Source organism: Oncorhynchus mykiss, chromosome 4 (genome assembly GCF_057628025.1).
Source record: "Oncorhynchus mykiss isolate SJ-2025 chromosome 4, ASM5762802v1, whole genome shotgun sequence".
Classification (NCBI taxonomy): Eukaryota; Metazoa; Chordata; class Actinopteri; order Salmoniformes; family Salmonidae; genus Oncorhynchus; species Oncorhynchus mykiss.
Window position 1 is genome coordinate 75498241 of NC_143025.1, and position 25839 is coordinate 75524079.

General features: G+C 47.2%; 1 protein-coding gene across 1 annotated transcript in view; it reads left to right on the forward strand.

Annotated features, from left to right (window-relative positions):
• Positions 1-25839, forward strand: part of LOC110522374 (putative methyltransferase-like protein 24) — a 58706-nt gene that overhangs the window by 23282 nt on the left and 9585 nt on the right. Inside the window, exons 2-3 of the mRNA XM_021600724.3 lie at positions 10968-11066; positions 16210-16355. Coding sequence (XP_021456399.3) covers positions 10968-11066; positions 16210-16355 — 245 coding nt within the window. The remainder of the gene's footprint in view (positions 1-10967; positions 11067-16209; positions 16356-25839) is intronic.

Genomic DNA, 25839 nt, shown 5'->3' on the forward strand with positions numbered 1-25839 from the left:
TGTGGCTGGCATATTAATCATTCCTGCAGTTGGCCTATTACTGTATACATTTGCCTACCATTGTCTTACCATTATGAGCAGAACAATTCACCTCAATCCATTTTGATTTATGAACCCATATTGGTTTTTGATGATATCTATGGAATTCCATTTTCTATGGGTGGGTCCTCAATAAGACCACCACTTTGGCTCTATTTTGCTCTAATCTTATAAAAGCCTTAACCCCTTGACCTCCAAGGACCTAACATAAAGTCATGCTACCAGAAGTAGATTCCCATCGAGAGCAGAAGCCCCCTAGGGTTCCAAAATGTTTCTTCGGCTGTCCCCATAGGATAACTATTTTTGGTTCCAGGTAGAACTCTTTTGGGTTCCATTTAGAGAGGATTCTACATGGAACCTAATAGGCTTCTACCTGGAACCAAAAAGGGTTCTTTAAAGGGTTTGCCAATGGGGACAGCCGAAGAACCCTTTTAGGTTCTAGATAGCACCTTTTTTCCTAAGGTTGTAGTCTGGAGGTCCATACAACCTAACAGCGTAACTCAACAAGCTTGTCGTTGCCACCCAAATGAGTGATGGAATAGCTGCCGCAACAGTAATAATCATGTTCATAGCTATAATCCCTCTCTCAAACTGCGTGATAAAGAAAAGAGGGGGAGAGAGTGATCGAGATGGATGATCTCCTGCTTGTAAAAAATAAAGAGGGATAAATCAACAGAAGATAATAACAGTGTGTGTGACATTGGCCCAGAGCGCTAAGCAAGGCTAAATACTGTACTGAAAAACAACAGGCTGGGGTGTGTTTGTAATAATATATTTCCTGAATGAAATTTCAACAGCAGCAGGCACCCCAAACTCATTTAAACCAAATGTTTTGTTGAAAAGAGACACCCGGTGAGTTGAAGTTTTAACAGGTGGATGGAGGCAGCTAATAGGCTGTGGGAGAGATGATGTCCCACACCGCATGTTTAGGATTGGCTATAATGCCCACCCAAAACCTCCCTCCGTACTAAACCAATTTGCACAACCCAAAGAGGGGGGGGGGGGACTTGTTATCCCACCTGTTCTGTTGAAGATGCCAGGCAGTGTAACAGCAGGTACCAGACCTGGACCAAACCTGGACCATGTCCAGCAGACAGACAGGGCAGACTTGGCATCTCAGTGCCTGTATGTATCATGGTGTCTACAGCTATGCAGACAGTTCACCTTTAGCTTTCACTTATACTATACAGCAGACACAGGCCTTCTGAATTCTGTTCAGTTCTACCCCTCTGGGCACAGACATCAGTTCAGAGTCTAGTTTGATTTACTTTTCAAGAAAAAAATGTAACCATCTCATTGGATTTAGGGTCAAATGTGAGTGACACAAATGACCAAAAAAACGCACACAAATGACCTAAACCCCTTTAAGTGTAGGACTTTTTGCAAATCCACTCAGTTTTCCACATTGATTCAACATCATCACATTGATTAACTGTTCATATGATGTGGAAACAGTTCATTCAACCAGTTTGTGCCCAGTGGGACTTCACATTTACAGAACTTGTAGCTAAGGCCATATCAGATATGTAGAAACTTCTCCTTCTCTCTCTCAAATCAAATCAAACTATATTTGTCACCGAATACAACAAGTGTAGACATTACCGTGAAATGCTTACTTACAAGCTTCCCTATTTACCAAATAAACTGAAGTACAAAATTATAAAAAGTAACACAATAAAATAACAATAAAGAGTCTATATGCAGGGGGTACCGGTACTGAGTCAATGTGCGGGTGTACAGGTTAGAGGTCATTTGTACATGTAGGTAGGGGTGAAGTGATAATAAACAGCGAGTAGCAGCTGTGTAAAAACAAATGGGGGTGTGTCAATGTAAATAGTCCGGTGGCCATTTGATTAACTGTTCAGCAGTCTTTTGGCTTGGGGGTAGAAGCTGTTAAGGAGCCTTTTGGTCCTAGACTTGGTGCTCCGGTACCGCTTGCCGTGCGGTAGCAGAGAAGACAGTCTATGACTTGGGTGACTGGAGTCTCTGACAATATTTTGGGCTTTCCTCTGACACACCTGGTATAGAGGTCCTGGATGACAGGAAGCTTGGCCCCAGTGATGTACTCGGCCGTACACACTACCCTCTGTAGCGCCTTACGGTCAGATGCTGAGCAGTTGCCATACCAGGTGGTGATGCAACCAGTCAGGATGCTCTCGATGGTGCAACTGTAGAACCTTTTGAGGTTCTGGGAACCCATGCCAAATCTTTTCAGTCTCCTGAGGGGGAAAAGGTGTTGTCTTGCCCTCTTCACTCTATTGATGTGTTTAGAGCATGATAATTCATTGGTGATGTGGACACCAAGGAACTTGAAACTCTCGACCCGCTCCACTACAGCCTTTTCCTGTAGTCCATGATCAGCTCATTTGTCTTGATCACATTGAGGGAGAGGTTGTTGTCCTGGCACCACACTGCCAGGTCTCTGACCTCCTCCTTATAGGCTGTCTCATCGTTGTCGGTGATCAGGCATACCACTGTTGTGTTGTCAGCAAACTTAATGATGGTGTTGGAGTCGTGTTTGGCCACACAGTTGTGGGTGAACAGGGAGTACAGGAGGGGACTAAGTACACACCCCTAGGGGCCCCAGTGTTGAGGATCAGCGTGGCAGACATATTGTTGCCTACCCTTACCACCTGGGGGTGACCCGTCAGGAAGTCCAGGATCCAGTTGCAGAGGGAGGTGTTTAGTCCCAGGGTCCTTAGCTTAGTGATGAGCTTCGTGGGCACTATGGTGTTGAACACTGAGCTGTAGTCGATGAACAGCATTCTCACGTGTTCCTTTTGTCCAGGTGGGAAAGGGCATTGTGGAGTAAGAGTAGATTCAAATTATTGTTCCTCCACTCTCCACCTCCTCACGCTCTACCTCACCACCCTTCTACCCCTTCACTCCTCTACCCATCACCCCTCTACCCCTTCACCCCTCTACCCCCCTCTACCTCACCACCCTTTACCCCTTCACTCCTCTACCCCTTCACCCCTCTACCCACCCTAACCCTCTTCACCCCTCTATCAGTTCTAGGGATTATTTATGGTTAGCCCGTCTGTCTCGCTGCTCAGTGCTCACACCTCTGAAGGGCAGAGCACTGAAAAAGGCAGAACCTTTTCTCCCACTCTCCATGACTCACCAATTGTAAAGCTGCCAAGACAACCTTGAGCTAACATGACTGTTGAGGTCTTTCACCACGTTACCAACACACTGGCATAGAACTACTTCCCTGAGGAGGAACTGGGTGCCCAAACATTTCTTCAGTTACAGAGTGAATAGAAATCTGTGAGTAGTATAGTTTGACTGTCTTCATTTTCTTCCTGCAAACTACGCCTGCTAGCCTACCAGCACACATTTATACCACAGTAGTGGGTCTGGGAAAGATCTGATAGATAGAGATTAAGAACTGAGAGCAGAGAGAGTGAGAGCAGATGATACTCTGCCTCAGTCTGATTAACTGTGGTGTCCTGGAGGTGTTGATGGCTTGTTGCTGCTCCACTGATCAGCGGATCTAACAGTAATCCCATCACCACACAGCAGTCTCTCTCTCTCTCTCACACACACACACACACACACACACACACACACACACACACACACACACACACACACACACACACACACACACACACACACACACACACACACACACACACACACACACACACACACACACACACACACACACACACACACACACACGAGCCTGCAGGCAGAGACAAGTTGAGAACGTCAAGCCTGGGTAACATCACATTGAAGCCAGGATCTGATGCTGTGACCAGGTGTGTCTATTATATCTTCTATTGTTACAGGAGCCCCTTCTGAAGAAACTGTAGGTACACATCTCAACGGAATCACTCTGTCTCTCTGTGTCTGTCTCTCTGTGTCTGTCTCTCTGTGTCTGTCTCTCTGTGTCTGTCTCTCTGTGTCTGTCTCTCTATGTATGTCTCTCTGTGTCTGTCTCTCTGTGTCTGTCTCTCTGTGTCTGTCTCTCTGTGTCTGTCTCTCTGTGTCTGTCTCTCTGTGTCTGTCTCTCTATGTATGTCTCTCTGTGTCTGTCTCTCTGTGTCTGTCTCTCTGTGTCTGTCTCTCTGTGTCTGTCTCTCTATGTCTGTCTCTCTGTGTCTGTCTTTCTGTGTCTGTCTCTCTGTGTCTGTCTCTCTGTGTCTGTCTCTCTATGTCTGTCTCTCTGTGTCTCTCTCTGTGTCTGTCTCTCTGTGTCTGTCTCTCTGTGTCTGTCTCTCTGTGTCTGTCTCTCTATGTATGTCTCTCTGTGTCTGTCTCTCTGTGTCTGTCTCTCTGTCTGTCTCTCTATGTCTGTCTCTCTGTGTCTGTCTCTCTGTGTCTGTCTCTCTGTGTCTGTCTCTCTGTGTCAGTCTCTCTGTCTGTCTCTCTATGTCTGTCTCTCTGTGTCTGTCTCTCTGTGTCTGTCTCTCTGTGTCTGTCTCTCTGTGTCTGTCTCTCTGTGTCTGTCTCTCTGTGTCTGTCTCTCTGTGTATGTCTCTCTGTGTCTGTCTCTCTGTGTCTGTCTCTCTGTGTCTGTCTCTCTATGTCTGTCTCTCTATGTATGTCTCTCTGTGTCTGTCTCTCTGTGTCTGTGTCTCTGTGTCTGTCAGGGGTATGTTCTGTCTGATTTAGAACATCCAGGTGTGTGTGAGGAGAAAACTCCCTGCCCAAGCAATTACATTTCCTCATCAAATAAGAACAAGGGAAAGAAGGAAATCAGAACACGACATTACTTGGGGGCTGGAATACATTACAGTGTTGGTCCTCTAAGAACAAGGGAAAGAAGGAAATCAGAACACGACATTACTGGGGGGCTGGAATACATTACAGTGTTGGTCCTCTAAGAACAAGGGAAAGAAGGAAATCAGAACACGACATTACTGGGGGGCTGGAATACATTACAGTGTTGGTCCTCTAAGAACAAGGGAAAGAAGGAAATCAGAACACGACATTACTGGGGGGCTGGAATACATTACAGTGTTGGTCCTCTAAGGTAATTCTTCTCAGAAGGGTAATTAAAACCGAAAGCAGATTCTCATTCTCTGAAAGCAGTCACACACCTCCACCCCTGGCCAAATGGCTCATAATCCACCCATCCCTGATCCACAGTTAAATACCCAACCCAAATATTTCCCTGTTAATCTGTGGGTGTCAGGGCCTGATCCAAACTGATGTACAGGCCACGACAGGTTGCTTTCACAGGGGCTACAGGCTGAGGGAGGGGCTATAAACTGAGGGAGGGGCAATACACTGAGGGAGGGGCTATAGGCTGAGGGAGGGGCTATATCAATCAATCAAATGTATTTATAAAGCCCTTCTTACATCAGCTAATGTCACAAAGTGCTGTACAGAAACCCAGCCTAAAACCCCAAACAGCAAGCAATGCAGGTGTAGAAGCATGGTGGCTAGGAAAAACTCCCTAGAAAGGCTGGAACCTAGGAAGAAACCTAGAGAGGAACCAGGCTATGAGGGGTGGCCAGTCCTCTTCTGGCTGTGCCAGTTGGAGATTATAACAGAACATGGCCAAGATGTTCAAATGTTCATAGATGACCAGCAGGGTCAAATAATAATAATCACAGTGGTTGTCGAGGGTGCAACAGGTCAGCACCTCAGGATTAAATGTCAGTTGGCTTTTCATAGCAGATCATTAAAAGTATCTCTACCGCCCCTGCTGTCTCTAGAGAGTTGAAAACAGCAGGTCCGGGACAAAGTAGCACGTCCGGTGAACAGGTCAGGGTTCCATAGCCGCAGGCAGAACAGTTGAAACTGGAGCAGCAGCACGGCCAGTTGGACTGGGGACAGCAAGGAGTCATCAGGCCAGGTAATCCTGAGGCATGGTCCTTTGGCTCAGGTCTTCCGAGAAAGAGAGGCATGACAATTAGCATGGGGCAAAACAGCAAAGAGATCTGGAACCAGGCTACCCTATACATCAACACAGAGATCTGGAACCAGGCTACCCTATACATCAACACAGAGATCTGGAACCAGGCTACCCTATACATCCTAGGCTGAGGGAGGGGGCTCAGAGGCACAAGGGTCCAGGGCTCTTTGTAGTCTATATGGTATTTCAAGGATGTAGAAAACAAGTCCCAGTCTGGGCCCTTGATCTCTGTGTTGATGTATAGTGTAGCCTGGGCCCAGATCTCTGTGTTGATGTATAGTATAGCTTGGGCCCTTGATCTCTGTGTTGATGTATAGTGTAGCCTGGGCCCTTGATCTCTGTGTTGATGTATAGTATAATTTGGGCCCTTGATCTCTGTGTTGATGTATAGTGTAGTCTGGTCTCAGATCTCTGTGTTAATGTATAGGGTAGTCTGGTCCCAGATCTCTGTGTTGATGTATAGTATAGCTTGGGCCCTTGATCTCTGTGTTGATGTATAGTGTAGCCTGGGCCCTTGATCTCTGTGTTGATGTATAGTATAATTTGGGCCCTTGATCTCTGTGTTGATGTATAGGGTAGTCTGGTCTCAGATCTCTGTGTTGATGTATAGTGTAGTCTGGTCCCAGATCTCTGTGTTGATGTATAGTCTGGTCCCAGATCTCTGTGTTGATGTATAGTGTAGTCTGGTCCCAGATCTCTGTGTTGATGTATAGTGTAGTCTGGTCCCAGATCTCTGTGTTGATGTATAGTGTAGTTTGGTCCCAGATCTCTGTGTTGAGGTATAGTGTAGTCTGGTCCCAGATCTCTGTGTTGATGTATAGTGTAGTCTGGGCACTTGTTCTCTGTGTTGATGTATAGTGTAGTCTGGTCCCATATCTCTGTGTTGATGTATAGTGTAGTTTGGTCCCAGATCTCTGTGTTGATGTATAGTGTAGTCTGGTCTCAGATCTCTGTGTTGATGTATAGTGTAGTCTGGTCCCAGATCTCTGTGTTGATGTATAGTGTAGTCTGGTCTCAGATCTCTGTGTTGATGTATAGTGTAGTTTGGTCCCAGATCTCTGTGTTGAGGTATAGTGTAGTCTGGTCCCAGATCTCTGTGTTGATGTATAGTGTAGTCTGGGCACTTGTTCTCTGTGTTGATGTATAGTGTAGTCTGGTCCCATATCTCTGTGTTGATGTATAGTGTAGTTTGGTCCCAGATCTCTGTGTTGAGGTATAGTGTAGTCTGGTCCCAGATCTCTGTGTTGATGTATAGTGTAGTCTGGGCCCTTGATCTCTGTGTTGATGTATAGTGTAGTCTGGTCCCATATCTCTGTGTTGATGTATAGTGTAGTCTGGTCCCAGATCTCTGTGTTGATGTATAGTGTAGTCTGGTCCCAGATCTCTGTGTTGATGTATAGTGTAGTCTGGGCACTTGATCTCTGTGTTGATGTATAGTGTAGTCTGGGCACTTGATCTCTGTGTTGATGTATAGTGTAGTCTGGTCCCAGATCTCTGTGTTGATGTATAGTCTGGTCCCAGATCTCTGTGTTGATGTATATTCTGGTCCCAGATCTCTGTGTTGATGTATAGTGTAGTCTGGTCTCAGATCTCTGTGTTGATGTATAGTCTGGTCCCAGATCTCTGTGTTGATGTATAGTGTAGTCTGGGCACTTGTTCTCTGTGTTGATGTATAGTGTAGTCTGGTCCCAGATCTCTGTGTTGATGTATAGTCTGGTCCCAGATCTCTGTGTTGATGTATAGTGTAGTCTGGGCACTTGATCTCTGTGTTGATGTATAGTGTAGTCTGGTCCCAGATCTCTGTGTTGATGTATAGTGTAGTCTGGTCCCAGATCTCTGTGTTGATGTATAGTGTAGTCTGGGCACTTGATCTCTGTGTTGATGTATAGTGTAGTCTGGTCCCAGATCTCTGTGTTGATGTATAGTGTAGTCTGGTCCCAGATCTCTGTGTTGATGTATAGTGTAGTCTGGGCACTTGATCTCTGTGTTGATGTATAGTGTAGTCTGGTCCCAGATCTCTGTGTTGATGTATAGTGTAGTCTGGTCCCAGATCTCTGTGTTGATGTATAGTGTAGTCTGGTCCCAGATCTCTGTGTTGATGTATAGTGTAGTCTGGGCACTTGATCTCTGTGTTGATGTATAGTGTAGTCTGGTCCCAGATCTCTGTGTTGATGTATAGTATAGTCTGGTCCCAGATCTCTGTGTTGATGTATAGGGTAGCCTGGTCTCAGATTTCTGTGTTGTTTTTCTCCATGGTAATTGTCATGCCGTCGAATGGTAGGCCTAGTAGTAGGAATGGCTTACTGCACAGACAGAGCTAAAAGGCTTGCATGCTGAAAGCTTCATAGCACCAGCCCAGCATCACAAGTGAGGGATTTTCAGTAGAAAAGCTCAGGGGGTGAAGGCTGTATGATTTGACAGAGATGAGAGGGGCTGCAATCTCCTGAGCCACTGTAACCCCCATCCTCCTCTTCTTCTCTCTCTTCTTCTTTCTGTCTCTCCCTCTTTCTCAATCTTCTTCTCCCCCCCTCTCTCTCTCGCTGCCTCCCCCTCTACCTCCCTCCCTCCCTCTTCTACTCCTGTTCTGACTAATTGCCCAATTATGTTTTTGTGTCTTTTCTCCCCTCCGAGCTCTGCTTAATGAAACACTATCACACAGGGACAGAGGAAATCACAAGCAGAAAAACAAGAGAAACAGATATGAAAAACAAACAAAGAAAAACCTAGAAAATGAAATCTGGTGGTGAAGGAACGGCGGCCACACCAATAATTCTGCTGGCCTGCATACATTATTTATGATCACGCATCATTACTGCAATCATTTCAATCTGAGAGAGGAGGGGGGGGGGGGGGGGGGGGGGGGATTGAGGCATGACAGAAATTCTGATGGTTTGACAGAGGAAATCGATGATCCGTTGAAATACTAACAGAGAAGACCAGCAGGGGTTAATAACCTCTATACTCAACATGAGCCTGTCGACACAATTTGCTAGACTAGGTTAAGCTAGCAGCAGGAATATCTAAGACGGCCTGTCATAGAGAAAGCTGTTGCTGAGCTGAGACAAATCAAATTGTCACAGAGGTGAGTTATAAACAACCTCTTGGTCTAGGTTGACAGGAGAGATGGCAGAAAACATTTCATTCTCATACCCCGTTACAAATGTACAGCACTAGAGTGAAGGATTGGATTCCAGTGGGGTTGTTCTGTCTTTCTCTCTTTGTAGAAGGGACAAGGTTGAGGATTGTAAACAAATGTGTCTGGAACATGTTCTGTTGAAACCCTTTGAGAAGGGAAAAGGATCAGGAAGGAAGAGAAAGAGAGGAAGAAGAGGAAACAAGAGCGGAAAATATAAGGAGAGATGGGGAAAGTAGACACACATGGGTCTAGGCTAGGGCCAAATGAGGGGTAGAGCAAAGGAAACAGAAAGAGAGACAGACAGGGAGAGAGAAAGTAAGAACCAAACAGAAACGATTAGAAAGAGACAGAGCAAGAGAGAGCAAGAGACAGAGCAAGATACAGAGCAAGAGACAGAGCAAGAGACAGAGCAAGAGACAGAGCAAGAGACAGAGCAAATGTATATGGATTGAAGAGAGAGGAGAAAAACACTGAACTGCATACTTTGATCTAAACACTCCCCTGACGTCATTGAGAGGTTCTGCACAGACTGTCTGACAGATGTGGCCTAAGCAGTGAGCCTAACCCAAATGGCACCCTATTCCCTTTATAGTGCACTACTTTTGCCCAAGGCCCATAACATTCTGGTCAAAAGTAGTGCACTATGTAGGGTATAGGGTGCCATTTGGGACTAGCCCATAGTCCTGTGGTCCAGCTGCGCCTGAGAGGGGAGAACATCAACATCACCATGTATTAGTGTGCAGTTACCACACATGACAACCCATGCACACTCTAATACTGTCCACATGAAAACACAGGAAGGGAACACAGACAATTGACAATGACATGATCCAGTTATCATCAGCCTATCATTATAGTTAAATAACCCAGCACCAGCAGTCATTAACATTGGTCACAGTGTTTGACCCATGCAATTACAGTGCAAACACAACCACACTATGGGATGTACTTCTCTAGTTGTCCAATGTGGGGATTGATTGCTGGAACACAGCACAGTGATTCTCTCTCTGGTTTCTCTGGTTTCTCTGGTCTCGCTCTCTGGTCTCTCTCTGGTCTTTCTCTGGTCTCTGTGGTCTCTCTCTGGTCTCTCTCTCTGGTCTTTCTGGTCTCTCTTACTCGTCTCTATCTCTGGCCTCTCTGGTCTCTCTCTCACTCTGGTTTCCCTGGTCTCTCTGGTATCTCTCTCTGGTCTCTTGTCTAGTCTCTCTGGCCTCTCTCTCTCTCTCTCTGGTCTCTCTCTCTCTTTGGTTTCTCTGGTATCTCTCACTCTCTCTGTTTTCTCTGGTCTTTCTGTTCTCTCTCTGTGGTTTCTCTGTATTTTCTCTCTGGTCTCTCTCTCTGATATCTCTCTCTAATCTCTCTGGTGTCTCTCTCTCTGCTCTTTCTGGTCTCTCTCTGCTCTTTCCTGACTCTCTCTCTGCTCTTTCTGATCTATCTCTCTGCTCTTCCTGGTCTCTCTCTGCTCTCTCTCTCTCTGGTCTGTCTCTCTGGTCTCTCTCTCTCTCTGCTCTTTCTGGTCTCTCTCTGCTCTCTCTGCTCTCTCTCTCTGGTCTCTTTCTAGTTTTTCTCTCTTTGGTCTTCTCTCTCTCTCTCTCTCTCTCTCTCTCTCTGCTCTAAACCCACAGACAAATTCATGTGATGATAAATGAGGTCATTGAGCCTGGGCCTGTGTAGCAGCCAGGAACATGAGGAATATTACACAGAAGCATTCCTCATATAAGGGTATGTACTGGGGCAGCGGACTTGGACAGCAGCTATAGGGTAGCCTGTTAGACTGGTAACAGAACACAAGGTTCGTCACTAATGTCATTTTCATGGTTGTCATTCTTAGGATTTCACACTGATAGTAACACTGTTGCTGATTGGTCATCTCCCTGGCCCACTGATGCTGTTTGGCTATGTCCCTGTTCCTTCTCTCAGTCTGCCAGGTGGCACATAGAGCTGGAGCCGTGGGCCAGTGACAGCCACTCCCTGGAGGAGGAAGCACGGAGGTTCCTCAGCTACATCACTACACCACAGGTGGGTCACACTCAGTCAATGCCTGTGTCTCAAATGGCACCCTACTCCCTATATAGTTCTCTACCTTGGACCGGGGCTCTAGTCAAAAGGACTACACTTTATAGGGAATGGGGTACCATTTGGGACTCACACAATGTTATTACATGTCATATCTGTACAATATTCAGATTTACACAGATACATGCAGTGTACATGTTAACATAATACAAATGCAGTGAATGAATGAATATTGTAGATACTGTATCTGATCTAGATTATAAAGCCAGATGGAGTGTCCTGGTTCTAGAACGTTGCACTGTTTAGAATCGGGGAGGGAGACCAAAGTGGCTGCAGGGCCATGTGCCTGTTCTCAAATTGCACCACATTCACTGTAGTGCACTACTTAGTGGTGCACTGTGTTGGGAATAGGGTGCCATTTGGGACACTGAATGGTTATTTAAATTAGCTGCTGCTGTGGAGTCTGACTGGAACTAAAGCTTCTATAGATGATTCAGTACAGTACTTTGTCATGTCAGTCAGAGTTGCATAAAGGTCTAACTGGTAAATAAACAGAGAATAACCAACTCTAACTGCAAACAAAGCACCCTTTTCATATTATGCTCATTGAAAAAGATTTAGTCTTGCTTGACAGCCCACACATGGGTCATTACTCTAATGATTACCATAGAGATGGCATTCTGATTTGTCTGATTCGTCTGATTCGTCTCGTTCCTACTAAATCAATGAGAGGATCTTGCCTTGTTAGATTGTCTGTGCCATTGGAAATAACAACCAATCGATTGAAACGTTGTTGTGTTGTGTGAGGATGAAGATTGAGAGGAAAAGACAAACTTGGCTTTTATGTCCTTGTGTCTTACAGTCAGCAAAATATGCTCTGTGTGATGGAGGCTTCAGCATCGATGAAGGTGTTTAAATAGTGAAGTACATTGGATCCTTGCTAACAGTCTAAGTATTTTCTGATAATGAAGGCATTGTCCCTCCGTAATCAAATTAAGTTAAGAAACATTGGCAACTTATTATCTTGTCTTTCATATACTGTGGGCCTACAGCCCTTCTAATAATAAAGCACCTACTCTATATCTAGCATGGCAGGCATGCTGCTCATAATGAATAAGCCTTTGGGGGAGTGTGTGTGTGTGTGTGTGTGTGTGTGTGTGTGTGTGTGTGTGTGTGTGTGTGTGTGTGTGTGTGTGTGTGTGTGTGTGTGTGTGTGTGTGTGTGTGTGTGTGTGTGTGTGTGTGTGTGTGTGTGGAGGGGTGTGTGTGTGTGTGTGGATGGAGGGGTGGTTGTTCGTGTGGGTGGAGGGAGGGGTGCGTGAAGGCGGGTAGTTGGGGGTGAGTCATCCATCATCTACACTGACAGGCGGAGAGGGAGTTGCCATGGAGATTACAGTGTACCTCAGCAGTAATTCTGACTGACGTCGTGGTTGGCAGAACTCAGCCTCTGAGAGAGACACGCTGCACTGGGATTGTGCAATTAATAGAATTACACACACATACATACTGTATAAACACACACACATATACACTGACTGTACAAAACATTAGGAACACCTTCTCTTTCCAGGACATGACCAAGTTAATCCAGGTGAAAGCTAAGATCTCTTATTGATGTCACCTGTTAAATCCACTTCAATCAGTGTCAATGAAGAGGAGGAGACAGGTTAAAGAAGGATTTTTAAGCCTTGAGACAATTGAGACATGGATTGTGTGTGTGCAAATCAGAGGGTGAATGGGCAAGACATAATATCCCCTTTGAACAGGGGATGGTAGTAGGTACCAGGCGCACCGGTTTGAGTGTGTCAAGAACTGGAACGCTGCTGGGTTTTTCACACTCAACAGTTTCCTATGTGTATCAAGAATGGTCCTTCACCCAAAGGACATCCAGCCTAGTTGACATAACTGTGAGAAGCATTAGAGTCAACATGGGCCAGCATCCCTGTGTAATGCTTTAACACCTTGTAGAGTCCATGCCCTGACGGACTGAGGCTGTTCTGAGGGCAAAAGGGGGGGGGGGGGGGGGGGGGGGTGCAACTTAATATTAGGAAGGTGTTCCTAATGTTTTGTCCACTCAGTATATATATATATATATATATATATATATATATATATATATATACACACACACACAAACACACACACACACACACACACACACACACATACAAGCACACAATCACACAAGCAAACAAACACACACACACACACACGATTGATAAATATAACATATTGCAGTGTTGCAGTGTATTCAAAATGACAACAGTGTCACAACCTCTCTGTACAGAGTAGATTCATCATAGCTCATGATATAGAAAGAATACTGATACAGTAAAACATTTGATGGGCCAATACTGTTCAATACCCAAATCAAATCAAAGTTTATTTGTCAAGTGCGCTGGATACAACAGGTGTAGTAGACCTTACAGTGAAATGCTTACTTCCAGGCTCTAACCAATAGTGCAAAAAAAGGTATTAGGTGCACAATAGGTAGGTAAAGAAATAAAACAACAGTAAAAAGACAGGCTATATACAGTAGCGAGGCTACATACAGACACCGGTTTGTCAGGCTGATTGAGGTAGTATGTACATGTAGATATGGTTAAAGTGACTATGCACATATGATGAACAGAGAGTAGCAGTAGCGTTAAAGAGGGGTTGGCGGGTGGTGGATGGGACACAATGCAGATGGCCCGATTAGCCAATGTGCGGGAGCACTGGTTGGTCGGCCCAATTGAGGTAGTATGTACATATGTACATGAATGTATAGTTAAAGAGACTGTCCATATATGATAAACAGAGAGTAGCAGCAGTGTAAAAGAGGGGTTGGGGGGAGCACACAATGAAAATAGTCCGGTAGCCATTTTATTACCTGTTCAAGAGTCTTATGGCTTGGAGGTAAAAACTATTGAGTAGCCTTTTTGTCCTAGACTTGGTACTCCTGTACCGCTTGCCATGCGGTAGTAGAGAGAACAGTCTATGACTGGGGTGGCTGGGGTCTTTGACAATTTTTAGGGCCTTCCTCTGACACCGCCTGGTAGAGGTCCTGGATGGCAGGCAGCTTAGCACCAGTGATGTACTGGGCCGTACGCACTACCCTCTGTAGTGCCTTGCGGCCAGAGGCTGAGCAATTGCTTTACCAGGCAGTGATGCAACCAGCTCGATGTTGCAGTTGTAGAACCTTTTGAGGATCTGAGGACCCATACCACATCTTTTTAGTTTCCTGAGGAGGAATAGGCTTTGTTGTGCCCTCTCCACGACTGTCTTGGTGTGTTTGGACCATTCTAGTTTGTTGTTGATGTGTACACCAAGGAACTTGAAGCTCTCAAACTGCTCCACTACAGCCCCGTCGATGAGAATGGGGGTGTGCTCGGTCCTCCTTTTCCTGTAGTCCACAATCATCTCCTTAGTCTTGGTTACGTTGAGGGAAAGGTTGTTATTCAGGCACCAGGCCAGGTCTCTGACCTCCTCCCTGTAGGCTGTCTTGTCGTTGTTGGTGATCAGGCCTACCACTGTTGTGTCGTCTGCAAACTTAATGATGGTGTTGGAGTCACTCTTGGCCATGCAGTTGTGGGTGAACAGGGAGTACAGGAGGGGACTGAGCATGCACCCCTGGTGTTGAAGATCAGCGTGGCAGATGTGTTGCTACCTATACCACACACTTTTGCTGGTTATGCAATTATGAACCGCTACAGCACATAGCAACCGCATTATGAACTTCAACAGCAAAGCAAAAATCTTCCAATATGACAGAATCATCGCTACCACAGCAATACATGGATGGATAAAAAGTCTATTCCATTCTGTATTTTATGTTTTTGGTATGGCCCTTTTTTACAATGTCCTTGTTACGTCCTGCCTTCCTTTTATGTCATAAGCTCTGTTAGGAGAGGCTAAATGGCATATTCATCTCTATGGATAAATGCTTCTCCTCTAAAGATTGAAGCAGTCAGAAACAAGACATTCCAAAGCCTTATGACATCACAAAGAGAAAGAACGCCCCTAAAGATTCTAGACTCCTTACAGATAGGAAACATTTGTCCATTATTTTTTGTGGCATGGGAAAGAATGCAGAAATGTCAACAGACTTTGTAAAGGGCAGATGGAGTGGTTAATGAATGCTGTAAGAGACGAATAACAGACATGGATATGGGTCTAGCACAGGATCACTATGATACAATGCAGGAGAGATCAGAACACAGATCAAATCATGGTTTTAGTCAGACCGTTATTAACATGATGGTTCAATGAGGTTCAGAAAGAGAAGGATTAGGCACTGGTCTCTGCAGAGCAGTGGACTGGACAGTATCCCACACAGGGAGCCACACAGCCTAAGCTGCAGTCTGTAAGGGAAAGACATTGTGATTACAGTACATGATCAGTCTCAGTCTCTGTCAATGTCCGCTGGCCCAGTCAAGTTCAGACAGTCTCTGGAGACAGTAGAGATAAAGCAATCAGACAGCAAACAGTCATAAATCCTGTCTGTTTCAAAACCTCCCACACACACTCAGACATTCAGGACGCTCACACACACACACACACACAATTGAATTGTTGACTGGCACTAGCTGAACCTGTCATTCACCTTGGGAAGCGTTTTCTTTCTCCTTTGTCAATGGAATCCTTGAACATTAAGACAAGATGAAGGTGCCCTGTCACTTGTTGTGGGATGGAGAATCATGTTAAGGATGGAGGGTGCATTTCTTAACACTAAATCCAATCTTTTCTCCTTTACTGAAACCAAAAGGAAAAGAAGGCGAGGGGTAGAGGAGGAGAAATTGAGAGAGTGCTGCAAGATGAGAAAGAAAAACATGTTGAAATAGGAATAAGGCACCTGGTGAATGAATCTCAGAATGTGTGTACAGTATGTGGGTGTGTGTGGTGAACATGTGATGGGACAGGGGCAAGCATAACTATGGTATATGACGTGGATGATTATAACGATGGTGATACCAATTACGATAATGTTAACGATGGTGAGGATGATACCAATTACGATAATGGTAACGATGGCGATGATTATAACGATTACGCTAATGACAACGATGGTGATCACAATTACGATAATGATAACGATGGCGATGATAATAATGATGACAAGGATATTTTGGGGGACAGGTGCATTTATGACCCCTGTCTACCTACAGGTGTTTTGTGCCCCCCCTTCCCCAGAGAGCCCCGTGGTACAGGGAGGTCAGGAGGGGCCAGAGGGGCGCTGGGCAGTGTGTCTGGACAGCAGGTACAGCCTGGCACAACGGATACACATCCAACACTGCCGGGTCTACTCTCTGGGGTGAGTACACACACACACAGGCACGCACACACACACACACACAAACATGCACACGAATGCATACACACCTCCGCATGCACACACACACAGCACGGGCATATACACGCACGCACGCACATAGGAACAGCCTGGCCCAAACCAATCACATCATATCTCTGGAGTGAGTGTCAGGTAATCTGGTGGCTATATTGCAGGTTATAACGGTATTTGACCTTCCAGGAGAGGCTGTGTCTCTGCTGTATTTCCAGGGCTGAGCTGGACTGGCTGGGCTTGGCAGTGGCAGCATGGTAGAGTGGAGGGTTAAATAGATTAAACCCCTGGAGGGCCTATTAATGTGGGTGTTGAGAGACCGCACAGGTGTGCTGACAGCTGCAGGGTTGGCAGTAAGCAGGCTCTGGACACTAAGAGGGAAAGTAAAGGACAGTATAGGAGGGAAGAGGATGGTAGAGGATGGTAGAGGATGGTAGTGGACGGTAGAGGACGGTAGAGGATGGCAGAGGAGGGTAGAGGACGGTGGAGGATGGTAGAAGGCGTGTAGAAAGCGGGTAGAAGGCGGAAGATGACTTTAGAGGACTTTAGAGGAGAGTAGAGGACTTTAGAGGAAGGTAGAGGACGTAGAGGAGGGTAGAGGATGTAGAGGAGGGTAGAGGGTAGAGGATGGTAGAGGAGCATAGACGAGGGTAGAGGAACGTAGAGGACGGTAGAGGGTAGAGGACGTAGAGGAGGGTAGAGGAGGGTAGTGGACAGTAGAGGAGGGTAGAGGACGTAGAGGAGTGTAGAGGAGGGTAGAGGACGTAGAGGAGGGTAGAGGAGTGTAGAAGACAGTAGAGGAAGGTAAAGGAGTGTAAATGAGGGTAGAGGACGGTAGGGGAAGGTGGCAGGGGAGGGTTGAGGACATAAAGGAGGGTAAAGGACTGTAGGGGGTAGAGGACGTAGAGGAGGGTAGAGGAGGGTAGTGGACAGTAGAGGACGTAGAGGAACGTAGAGGAGGGTAGAGGACGTAGAGGAGGGTAGAGGAGTATAGAGGACAGTAGAGGAAGGTAGAGGAGTGTAAATGAGGGTAGAGGACGCTAGAGGAGGGTAGCCAGTAGAGGAGGGTAGAGGACTGTAGGGGAGGGTAGAGGTGGGAAGAGGACTGTAGAGGAGCGTAGACGAGGGTAGAGGAAGGTAGAGGAGGGTAGAGGAGCGTAGACGAGGGTAAAGGAGGGTAGAGGACTGTAGATGAGGGTAGAGGAGCGTATACGAGGGTAGAGGAGGGTAGAGGACTGTAGAGGAGGGTAGAGGACTGTAGGGGAGGGTAGAGGAGGGAAGAGGACAGTAGAGGAGTGTAGAGGGTAGAGGAGCGTAGAGGACTGTAGAGGAGGGTAGAGGACTGTAGGGGAGGGTAGAGGACTGTAGGGGAGGGTAGAGGACGGCAGGGGAGAGTTGAGGACATAGAGGAGGGTAGAGGACGGCAGAGGAGCGTAGAGGAGGGTAGAAGAGGGTAGAGGATGGTAGAGGAAGGTAGACGAGAGTAGAGGACGTTAGAGAAGGGTAGAGTAAGGTAGAGGACGGTAGAGGAGCATAGATAAGGGTAGAGGAGCTTAGAGGACAGTAGAGGGTAGAGGACGTAGAGGAGGGTAGTGGACAGTAAAGGAGGGTAGAGGACGTAGAGGAGAGTAGAGGACAGTAGAGGAACGTAGAGGAGGGTAGAGGAGTGTAGAGGGCAGTAGAGGACGATAGGGGAGGGTACAGGATGTTAGAGGAGGGTACAGGACGTTAGAGGAGGGTACCGGACGGTACAGGACGGTAGATGAGGGTACAAGATGGCAGAGGATGGTAGTGAACGGTAAAGGACGGTAGAGGAAGGGAGAGGACGGTAAAGAGGGGGGTGGCAGGGGAGGGTTGAGGACATAAAGGACGGCAGAGGAGCGTAGAGGAGAGTAGAAGACGGTAGAGGAGGGTAGACAGTAGAGGAGGGTAGAGGACGTTATAGGAGGGTAGATGAGGGTAGAGGAGGGTATAGTACGGTAGAGGAGGGTAAAGGACAGTAGAGGATGGTAGAGGACTTTAGAGAAGGGTAGAGGAGTGTAAATGAGGGTAGAGGACGGTAGAGGAGGGTAGGGGAGGGTAGAGGACGGCAGGGGAGAGTTGAGGACATAGAGGAGGGTAGAGGATGGCAGAGGACCGTAGAGAAGGGTAGAAGAGGGTAGAGGATGGTAAAGGAAGGTAGAGGAAGGTAGAGGAGGTTAGAGGACGGTGGAGAATGGTAGAGGAGAGTAGAGGACGGTAGAGGACGGTAGAGGAGGGTAGAGGACGGTGGAGAATGGTAGAGGAGAGTAGAGGACGGTAGAGGACTATAGTGGAGGTTAGAGGACGGTGGAGAATGGTAGAGGAGAGTAGAGGACGGTAGAGGACGGTAGAGGAGGTTAGAGGACGGTGGAGAATGGTAGAGGAGAGTAGAGGACGGTAGAGGACGGTAGAGGAGGGTAGAGGACGGTGGAGAATGGTAGAGGAGAGTAGAGGACGGTAGAGGACTATAGAGGAGGTTAGAGGACGGTGGAGAATGGTAGAGGAGAGTAGAGGACGGTAGACAACGGTAGAGGAGGGTAGAGGACGGTAGAGGAGAGTAGAGGACGGTAGAGGAGGGTAGAGGACGGTAGAGGAGTGTTGAGGTCGGTAGTGGACGGTAGAGGACGGTAGAGGAGTGTTGAGGTCGGTAGTGGACGGTAGAGGAGGGTAGAGGACGGTAGAGGAGTGTTGAGGTCGGTGGAGAATGGTAGAGGAGAGTAGAGGACGGTAGAGGACTATAGAGGAGGTTAGAGGACGGTGGAGAATGGTAGAGGAGAGTAGAGGACGGTAGACGACGGTAGAGGAGGGTAGAGGACGTTAGAGGAGAGTAGAGGACGGTAGAGGAGGGTAGAGGACGGTAGAGGAGTGTTGAGGTCGGTAGTGGACGGTAGAGGAGGGTAGAGGACGGTAGAGGAGTGTTGAGGTCGGTAGAGGATGGTAGAGGAGGGTAGATCAGGGAAGAGGAGGGCTGAGGACGGTAGAATTCGGTAGAGGACGGTAGGGGAGGATAAGGGAGGGTAGGGGAGGATAAGTGGGGGCAGGGGAGGATAGTGGAGGGTAGAGGACTATAGAGAAGGGTTGAGAATGGTAGAGGAGAGTACAAGACAGACAGTATAGGAGGGTAGAGGTGAGGGGGGCGGGGAGCAGGAATAAAGGGGTGGGAATGCGGCAGTAAACCTTTAGGGATTACACCTCACTGTTGGCTGTCTGCCTGTTTATAGCAGGGTCAAAGGTCACATGAATTGGTTGGAGGGAAACGTATCGGATTTGTTATTGGTGACTGATGAACACACACAGATACAAGTGAAATGCACACACATATACACACACACACATATACACACACACGCACAAACACACATGACAAAGCTCCAGAGTAATACCGGGCCGTACCATATCTACTAAAGTAATTTATCCTTTTGTCAAAAACGGACACTTTTCATAATGTTACTTTTAGTAATGCCCACTCATGTCAAAGTACGCTATAAAAGTACATCATATACTGTGTGTATATATATACCTGTCTGTATTGATCTAATGATCTGTGGGTTGGTTTTGTCTGCCACATTAGTTTGATAGACTCTTGTAATAGCCGATCAACAGGAGTATATCACCTCGCTTATCACTCACATCACAACTGTAGGAGAGAGAGAGAGAGAGAGAGAGAGAGAGAGAGAGAGAGAGAGAGAGAGAGAGAGAGAGAGAGAGAGAGAGAGAGAGAGAGAGAGAGAGATGGGTTAGCGAGAGAGAGGGGGGATGAGAGTGAGAGAGAGAGATGGGTTAGTGAGAGAGGGGGAGTGAGAGTGAGAGAGAGAGAGAGAGAGAGAGGGGTTAGTGAGAGAGAGGGGGGGTGAGAGAGAGAAAGAGAGAGAGAGAGAGAGAGATGGGTTAGCGAGAGAGAGGGGGGGATGAGAGAGAGAGAGAGAGAGAGAGAGAGAGAGGGGGGTGAGAGTGAGAAAGAGAGAGAGAGAGAGAGAGAGGGGTTAGTGAGAGAGGGGGGGTGAGAGTGAGAGAGAGAGAGAGATGGGTTAGTGAGAGAGAGGGGGGATGAGAGAGAGAGAGAGAGATGGGTTAGCAAGAGAGAGGGGGGATGAGAGAGAGAGAGAGCGAGAGAGAGATGGGTTAGTGAGAGGGGGGGATGAGAGAGAGAGAGAGAGAGAGAGAGAGAGAGAGGGGGTGAGAGTGAGAAAGAGAGAGAGAGAGAGAGAGAGGGGTTAGTGAGAGAGGGGGGGTGAGAGTGTGAGAGAGAGAGAGATGGGTTAGTGAGAGAGAGGGGGGATGAGAGAGAGAGAGAGAGATGGGTTAGCAAGAGAGAGGGGGGATGAGAGAGAGAGAGAGAGATGGGTTAGTGAGAGAGGGGGGTGAGAGTGAGAAAGAGAGAGAGAGAGAGAGAGAGAGAGGGGTTAGTGAGAGAGGGGGGGTGAGAGAGAGAGAGAGAGAGATGGGTTAGTGAGAGAGAGGGGGGATGAGAGAGAGAGAGAGAGATGGGTTAGCGAGAGAGAGGGGGGATGAGAGTGAGAGAGAGAGATGGTTAGTGAGAGAGGGGGGTGAGAGTGAGAAAGAGAGAGAGAGAGAGAGAGAGGGGTTAGTGAGAGAGGGGGGGTGAGAGTGAGAGAGAGAGAGAGATGGGTTAGTGAGAGAGAGGGGGGATGAGAGAGAGAGAGAGAGATGGGTTAGCAAGAGAGAGGGGGGATGAGAGAGAGAGAGAGCGAGAGAGAGATGGGTTAGTGAGAGGGGGGGATGAGAGAGAGAGAGAGAGAGAGAGAGAGAGAGAGAGAGATGGGTTAGCGAGAGAGAGGGGGGATGAGAGTGAGAGAGAGATAGGAAGTACAGATCATCATTAAGTGCGTTTTCCCTCTAATCGACCAGAGAATAACAGACCTGTAACTGGTGCCCAGATTTGGTCTTGGTCAGGAAAAGGTCAAGCCAACCATGATGAAATCTGGTTTGTTCCTTTCAGCGTGGCTGTTCACATAACCTTTGGTCCTATATGTACGGAACTACCAGTTCCAGTGATATTTGAGGATACAAACTGTGGACAAGAGTATTTTATAGTGGAGAGAGAGACAGCCACGAAGCTATTGCACCATGAAACCAATGGGACCTTGCCACACATCTGGAAAGTATTGGAGGGAGGGAGAGGGAGAGGGAGAGAGAGAGGGAGAGAGGGAGAGAGGGAGAGAGAGAGAGAGAGAGAGAGAGATTGGGGAAACATTATAAATAGGTTAATTTCACTAAGGGGGCATTTTGAAGATGCACACAGGTGCTACCAATAGCATCTTCAACAGTTCTGAATATGTGACCTCACACAACCTGCATCCTTCATAAAATAAGTCATAAATCATGACCATCCTTTTAGAGTACTTGATACACTACATGACCAAAATAATTCACCTGGTCATTCTGCGTCATGGAAATAGCAGATGTTCCTCATGTTTTGTACACTCAAGTATGTAGACACCTGCTCATTGAACATCTCATTCCAAAATCATGGGCATTAATATTGAGTTGGTCCTCCCATTTGCTGCTATAACAGCCTCCATTCTTCTGGGAAGGCTTTCCACTAGATGTTGGGACATTGCTGTGGTGACTTCCATTCAGCCACAAGAGCATTAGTGAAGTCGGGCACTGATGTTGGGCGATTAGGCCTGGCTCGCAGTCGGCGTTCCAATTCATCCCAAAGGTGTTCATTGGGGTTGAGGTCAGGGCTCTTTGCAGGCCAGTCAAGTATTCCACACTGATCTCAAAAATCTATTTCTGTATGGACCTCCCTTTGTGCACGGGGCATTGTCATGCTGAAACAAGAAAGTGTTGGCACAAAGTTGGAAGAACAGAATTGTCTAGAATGTCATTGTATGCTGTAACGTTAAGATTTCCGTTCACTGGAACTAAACGGCCTAGCCCGAACCATGAAAAACAGCCCCAGACAATTATTCCTCCTCCACCAAACTTTATACCACTCCAGCCGACGCTTTGCATTTGGTGAGGCTTGAGTGCAGCTGCTCGGCCATGGAAACCCATTTCATGAAGCTCCCGACAAACAGTTATTGTGTTGACGTTGCTTCCAGAGGCAATTTGGAACGTAGTAGTGAGTGTTGCAACCAAGGACAGGCAATTTTTACGCGCTACGCACTTCAGCACCTGGCGATCCTGTTCTGTGAGCCTGTGTGGCCTACCACTTCGCGGTTGAGCCGTTGTTGCCTGGGGCAGTTGACCGGGACAGTTCTAGCGGGGCAGAAATTTGATGAACTGACTTGTTGGAAAGGTGGTATCCTATGACGGTGCCACATTGAAAGTCACTGAGCTCTATGGGCTATTCTACTGCCAATGTTTGTCTATGGTGATTGCACGACTGTGTGCTCGATTTTATACACCAGTCCTATCCCCAGTTATGGCTGAAATTGCCGAATCCACTAATTTGAAGGGGTGTCCACATACTTTTGTTTATGTACTGTATATTATCATCTGAAGACGAGCCAGGATCATATCTAAGCTCCTCCAACCAAGCTCTGACGAATACAATAATAACAAACAGCCCACATCAGCAGAGGAAACTGCTGGTAATAAATACCTGCAACAGTAAATCAACCAGGGTCGTGTTCTGAAAAGAAATATTTCAGGAGAGGTCATTAAAATGACATTAGAAGTTATACCCCTGAGTATCTCTCCCTCTTTCCTGTCCCCTGTCCGTGGCCTAGATTTCTTTCTTTCCTGTCCCCTGTCCGTGGCCTAGATTTCTCTCTTTCTTTCTCTGTCTGTGTCTCTCTCTTTATCTATCTATCTATCTATCTATCTATCTATCTATCTATCTATCTATCTATCTATCACGCACACGCACACGCACACGCACACACACACACACACCCGTCTGTAGATAGTTGGTTGTCATGCTGTAGCCAGGAATGTCTGGTATTTTATCCCCAGGAGAATTGTGTCCTTCTTTACCTAATAACCCCCCCCCCCCCCCCCCGCCCAAGTCCACCCAACACTACGCTCCACTGCTCCAAATTAAGATCTGTCAAACACAAATGTAAAATATCATAGTGTGTCTGTGCGTGCGCTACGTGCGTGCTGTTAAACGAGGCGTGAGTGGCGGTGCCCAGGCAGGATGAGCAGATGTTCTTTCATTGGCCTGGCGCATCGCATGGGGGACCATGGTGTGATTTCACACATGAAATACCAAGGACCCATACTTTACCCCCATCTCTACTTCCTTTTTCTCATTCTATCCATCCCTTTCCTCCCTCCCACCACTCTAGTTTTCTGTATGTCTTTCACTCTCTTTCTGTTTCTCTCTCTCCTTTTCTCTCCCTCTATTCCTGCCCTGGAGGTGTAGCACACAGAGCAGAACTGCTGTGTGTTAATGGAGTCACTCAGAAATTCCCCTAATGCAGTCCCAAGTTCCATAGCCCTCATCCCCAGTTCCATAGCCCTCATCCCCAGTTCCATAGCCCTCATCCCCAGTTCCATAGCCCTCATCCCCAGTCCCATAGCCCTCATCCCCAGTTCCATAGCCCTCATCCCCAGTCCCATAGTCCTCATCCCCAGTTCCATAGCCCTCATCCCCAGTCCCATAGCCCTCATCCCTAGTCCCATAGCCCTCATCCCCAGTCCCATAGCCCTCATCCCCAGTCCCATAGCCCTCATCCCCATTCCCATAGCCCTCATCCCCAGTTCCATAGCCCTCATCCCCAGTCCCATAGCCCTCATCCCCAGTTCCATAGCCCTCATCCCCAGTCCCATAGCCCGCATCCCCAGTCCCATAGCCCTCATCCCCAGTCCCATAGCCCTCATCCCCAGTCCCATAGCCCTCATCCCCAGTTCCATAGTCCTCGTCCCCAGTCCCATAGTCCTCATCCCCAGTCCCATAGCCCTCATCCCCAGTCCCATAGTCCTCATCCCTAGTTCCATAGCCCTCATCCACAGTCCCATAGTCCTCATCCCCAGTCCCATAGTCCTCATCCCCAGTCCCATAGTCCTCATCCCCAGTCCCATAGTCCTCATCCTCAGTCCCATAGTACTTATCCCCAGTCCCATAGTCCTCATCCCCAGTCCCATAGTCCTCATCTTCAGTCTCATAGTCTCCATATCTTAAGTAGTGCAGAAAGGAAGAAGTGTTCTTCTTTGACTTTCAGAGACCTCACTCACCATCATATTTGTGCTCCTTGTAACTGGATAGTGGATATGGTTTAACAGGTTGGAGGAGATATGGATGGTAGATGGATAGAGAGAGGGGGGATAAGAGAGTGAGAGATGGATAGAGGATCACTTATTACCCAGAATATGTGATCCTACATGGGATCAGGGATCATTAGAAGCGGTGCTGGTGTTGATAAAGCTAAAATGACCATAGTCCACCCTTGTGTCATAACCCCCACCCCCGACACACACACACACACACACACACACACACACACACCTTTGTGGTTGTCATGACACCACGGTCAACAGGGAATCCGCTATAATCCCCATGTTTGAAGAACTGTTCTCTCTGACAGCAGCGGTTCTGTCTTTCCCCGCTTTCACCACACAGTCTTGTGGGACAGAGGATAACTACCTGCAGACACTGTGTGATTACCACCCTCTTCTATCAGACATTTTCTCCAGGGAAGCAGACAGACAGACATGGGGTGCATCCCAAATGGCATCCTATTCTCTGTATTGTGCACTACTTTTGACCATTGCCCTTAGGGACCTTAACCTGTCGTTGTGCCCCTGAACAAGGCAGTTAACCCACTGTTCCTAGGCCATCATTGAAAATAAGAATGTGTTCTTAACTGACTTGCTGAGTTAAATAAAGTTTAAAAAATATATAGATTATTATATATAAAAAAAGGGAATAGGGAGCCATTTGGGATGCACAAAGAGTCACCATTGAAGGTACTTTGTCTTTTCCCCCATCCTCTCATCAAAACAGCAAGCCCTGTCATCTGAAGTATTTTTTGACTAAAACGATAGTGAAGAACAAGCCATTTTCCTGGTAGGTCCAGCTATGATACCATTAGTGGTTGTGTTAACTGAATCATTTAGCAGAGAGAGTAACAGAGATGTCTGAAGGCAGCATTTCCCTCCCTGCCCTTACCTCTCTCATCTCATCCCTGCATCCCCCTCCTAAACGCATGATTGTGGGGATCATGGGGGACCAGAGTAGCTCATCCATGAGAAATTAGCTTTGAGAGATACTCCCTGAGCCACAATTACTGTATAGAGATACAGCGAGCCACATCACGAACAACACACTCAGATACACAGACAGGGAGATGGAGATAGAGGCGGGGGGGGGGGGGGGGGGGGGGGGAGAGGAGAGGAGAGGCGAGGAGAGGAGAGAGAGAGAGAGAGAGAGAGAGAGAACCCTCTATGTAGAACCCCCTGTATATTGTTCTACCTGGGACCCTCTATGAAGGGTTCTGCCTAGAACACTCTGAAGGGTTCT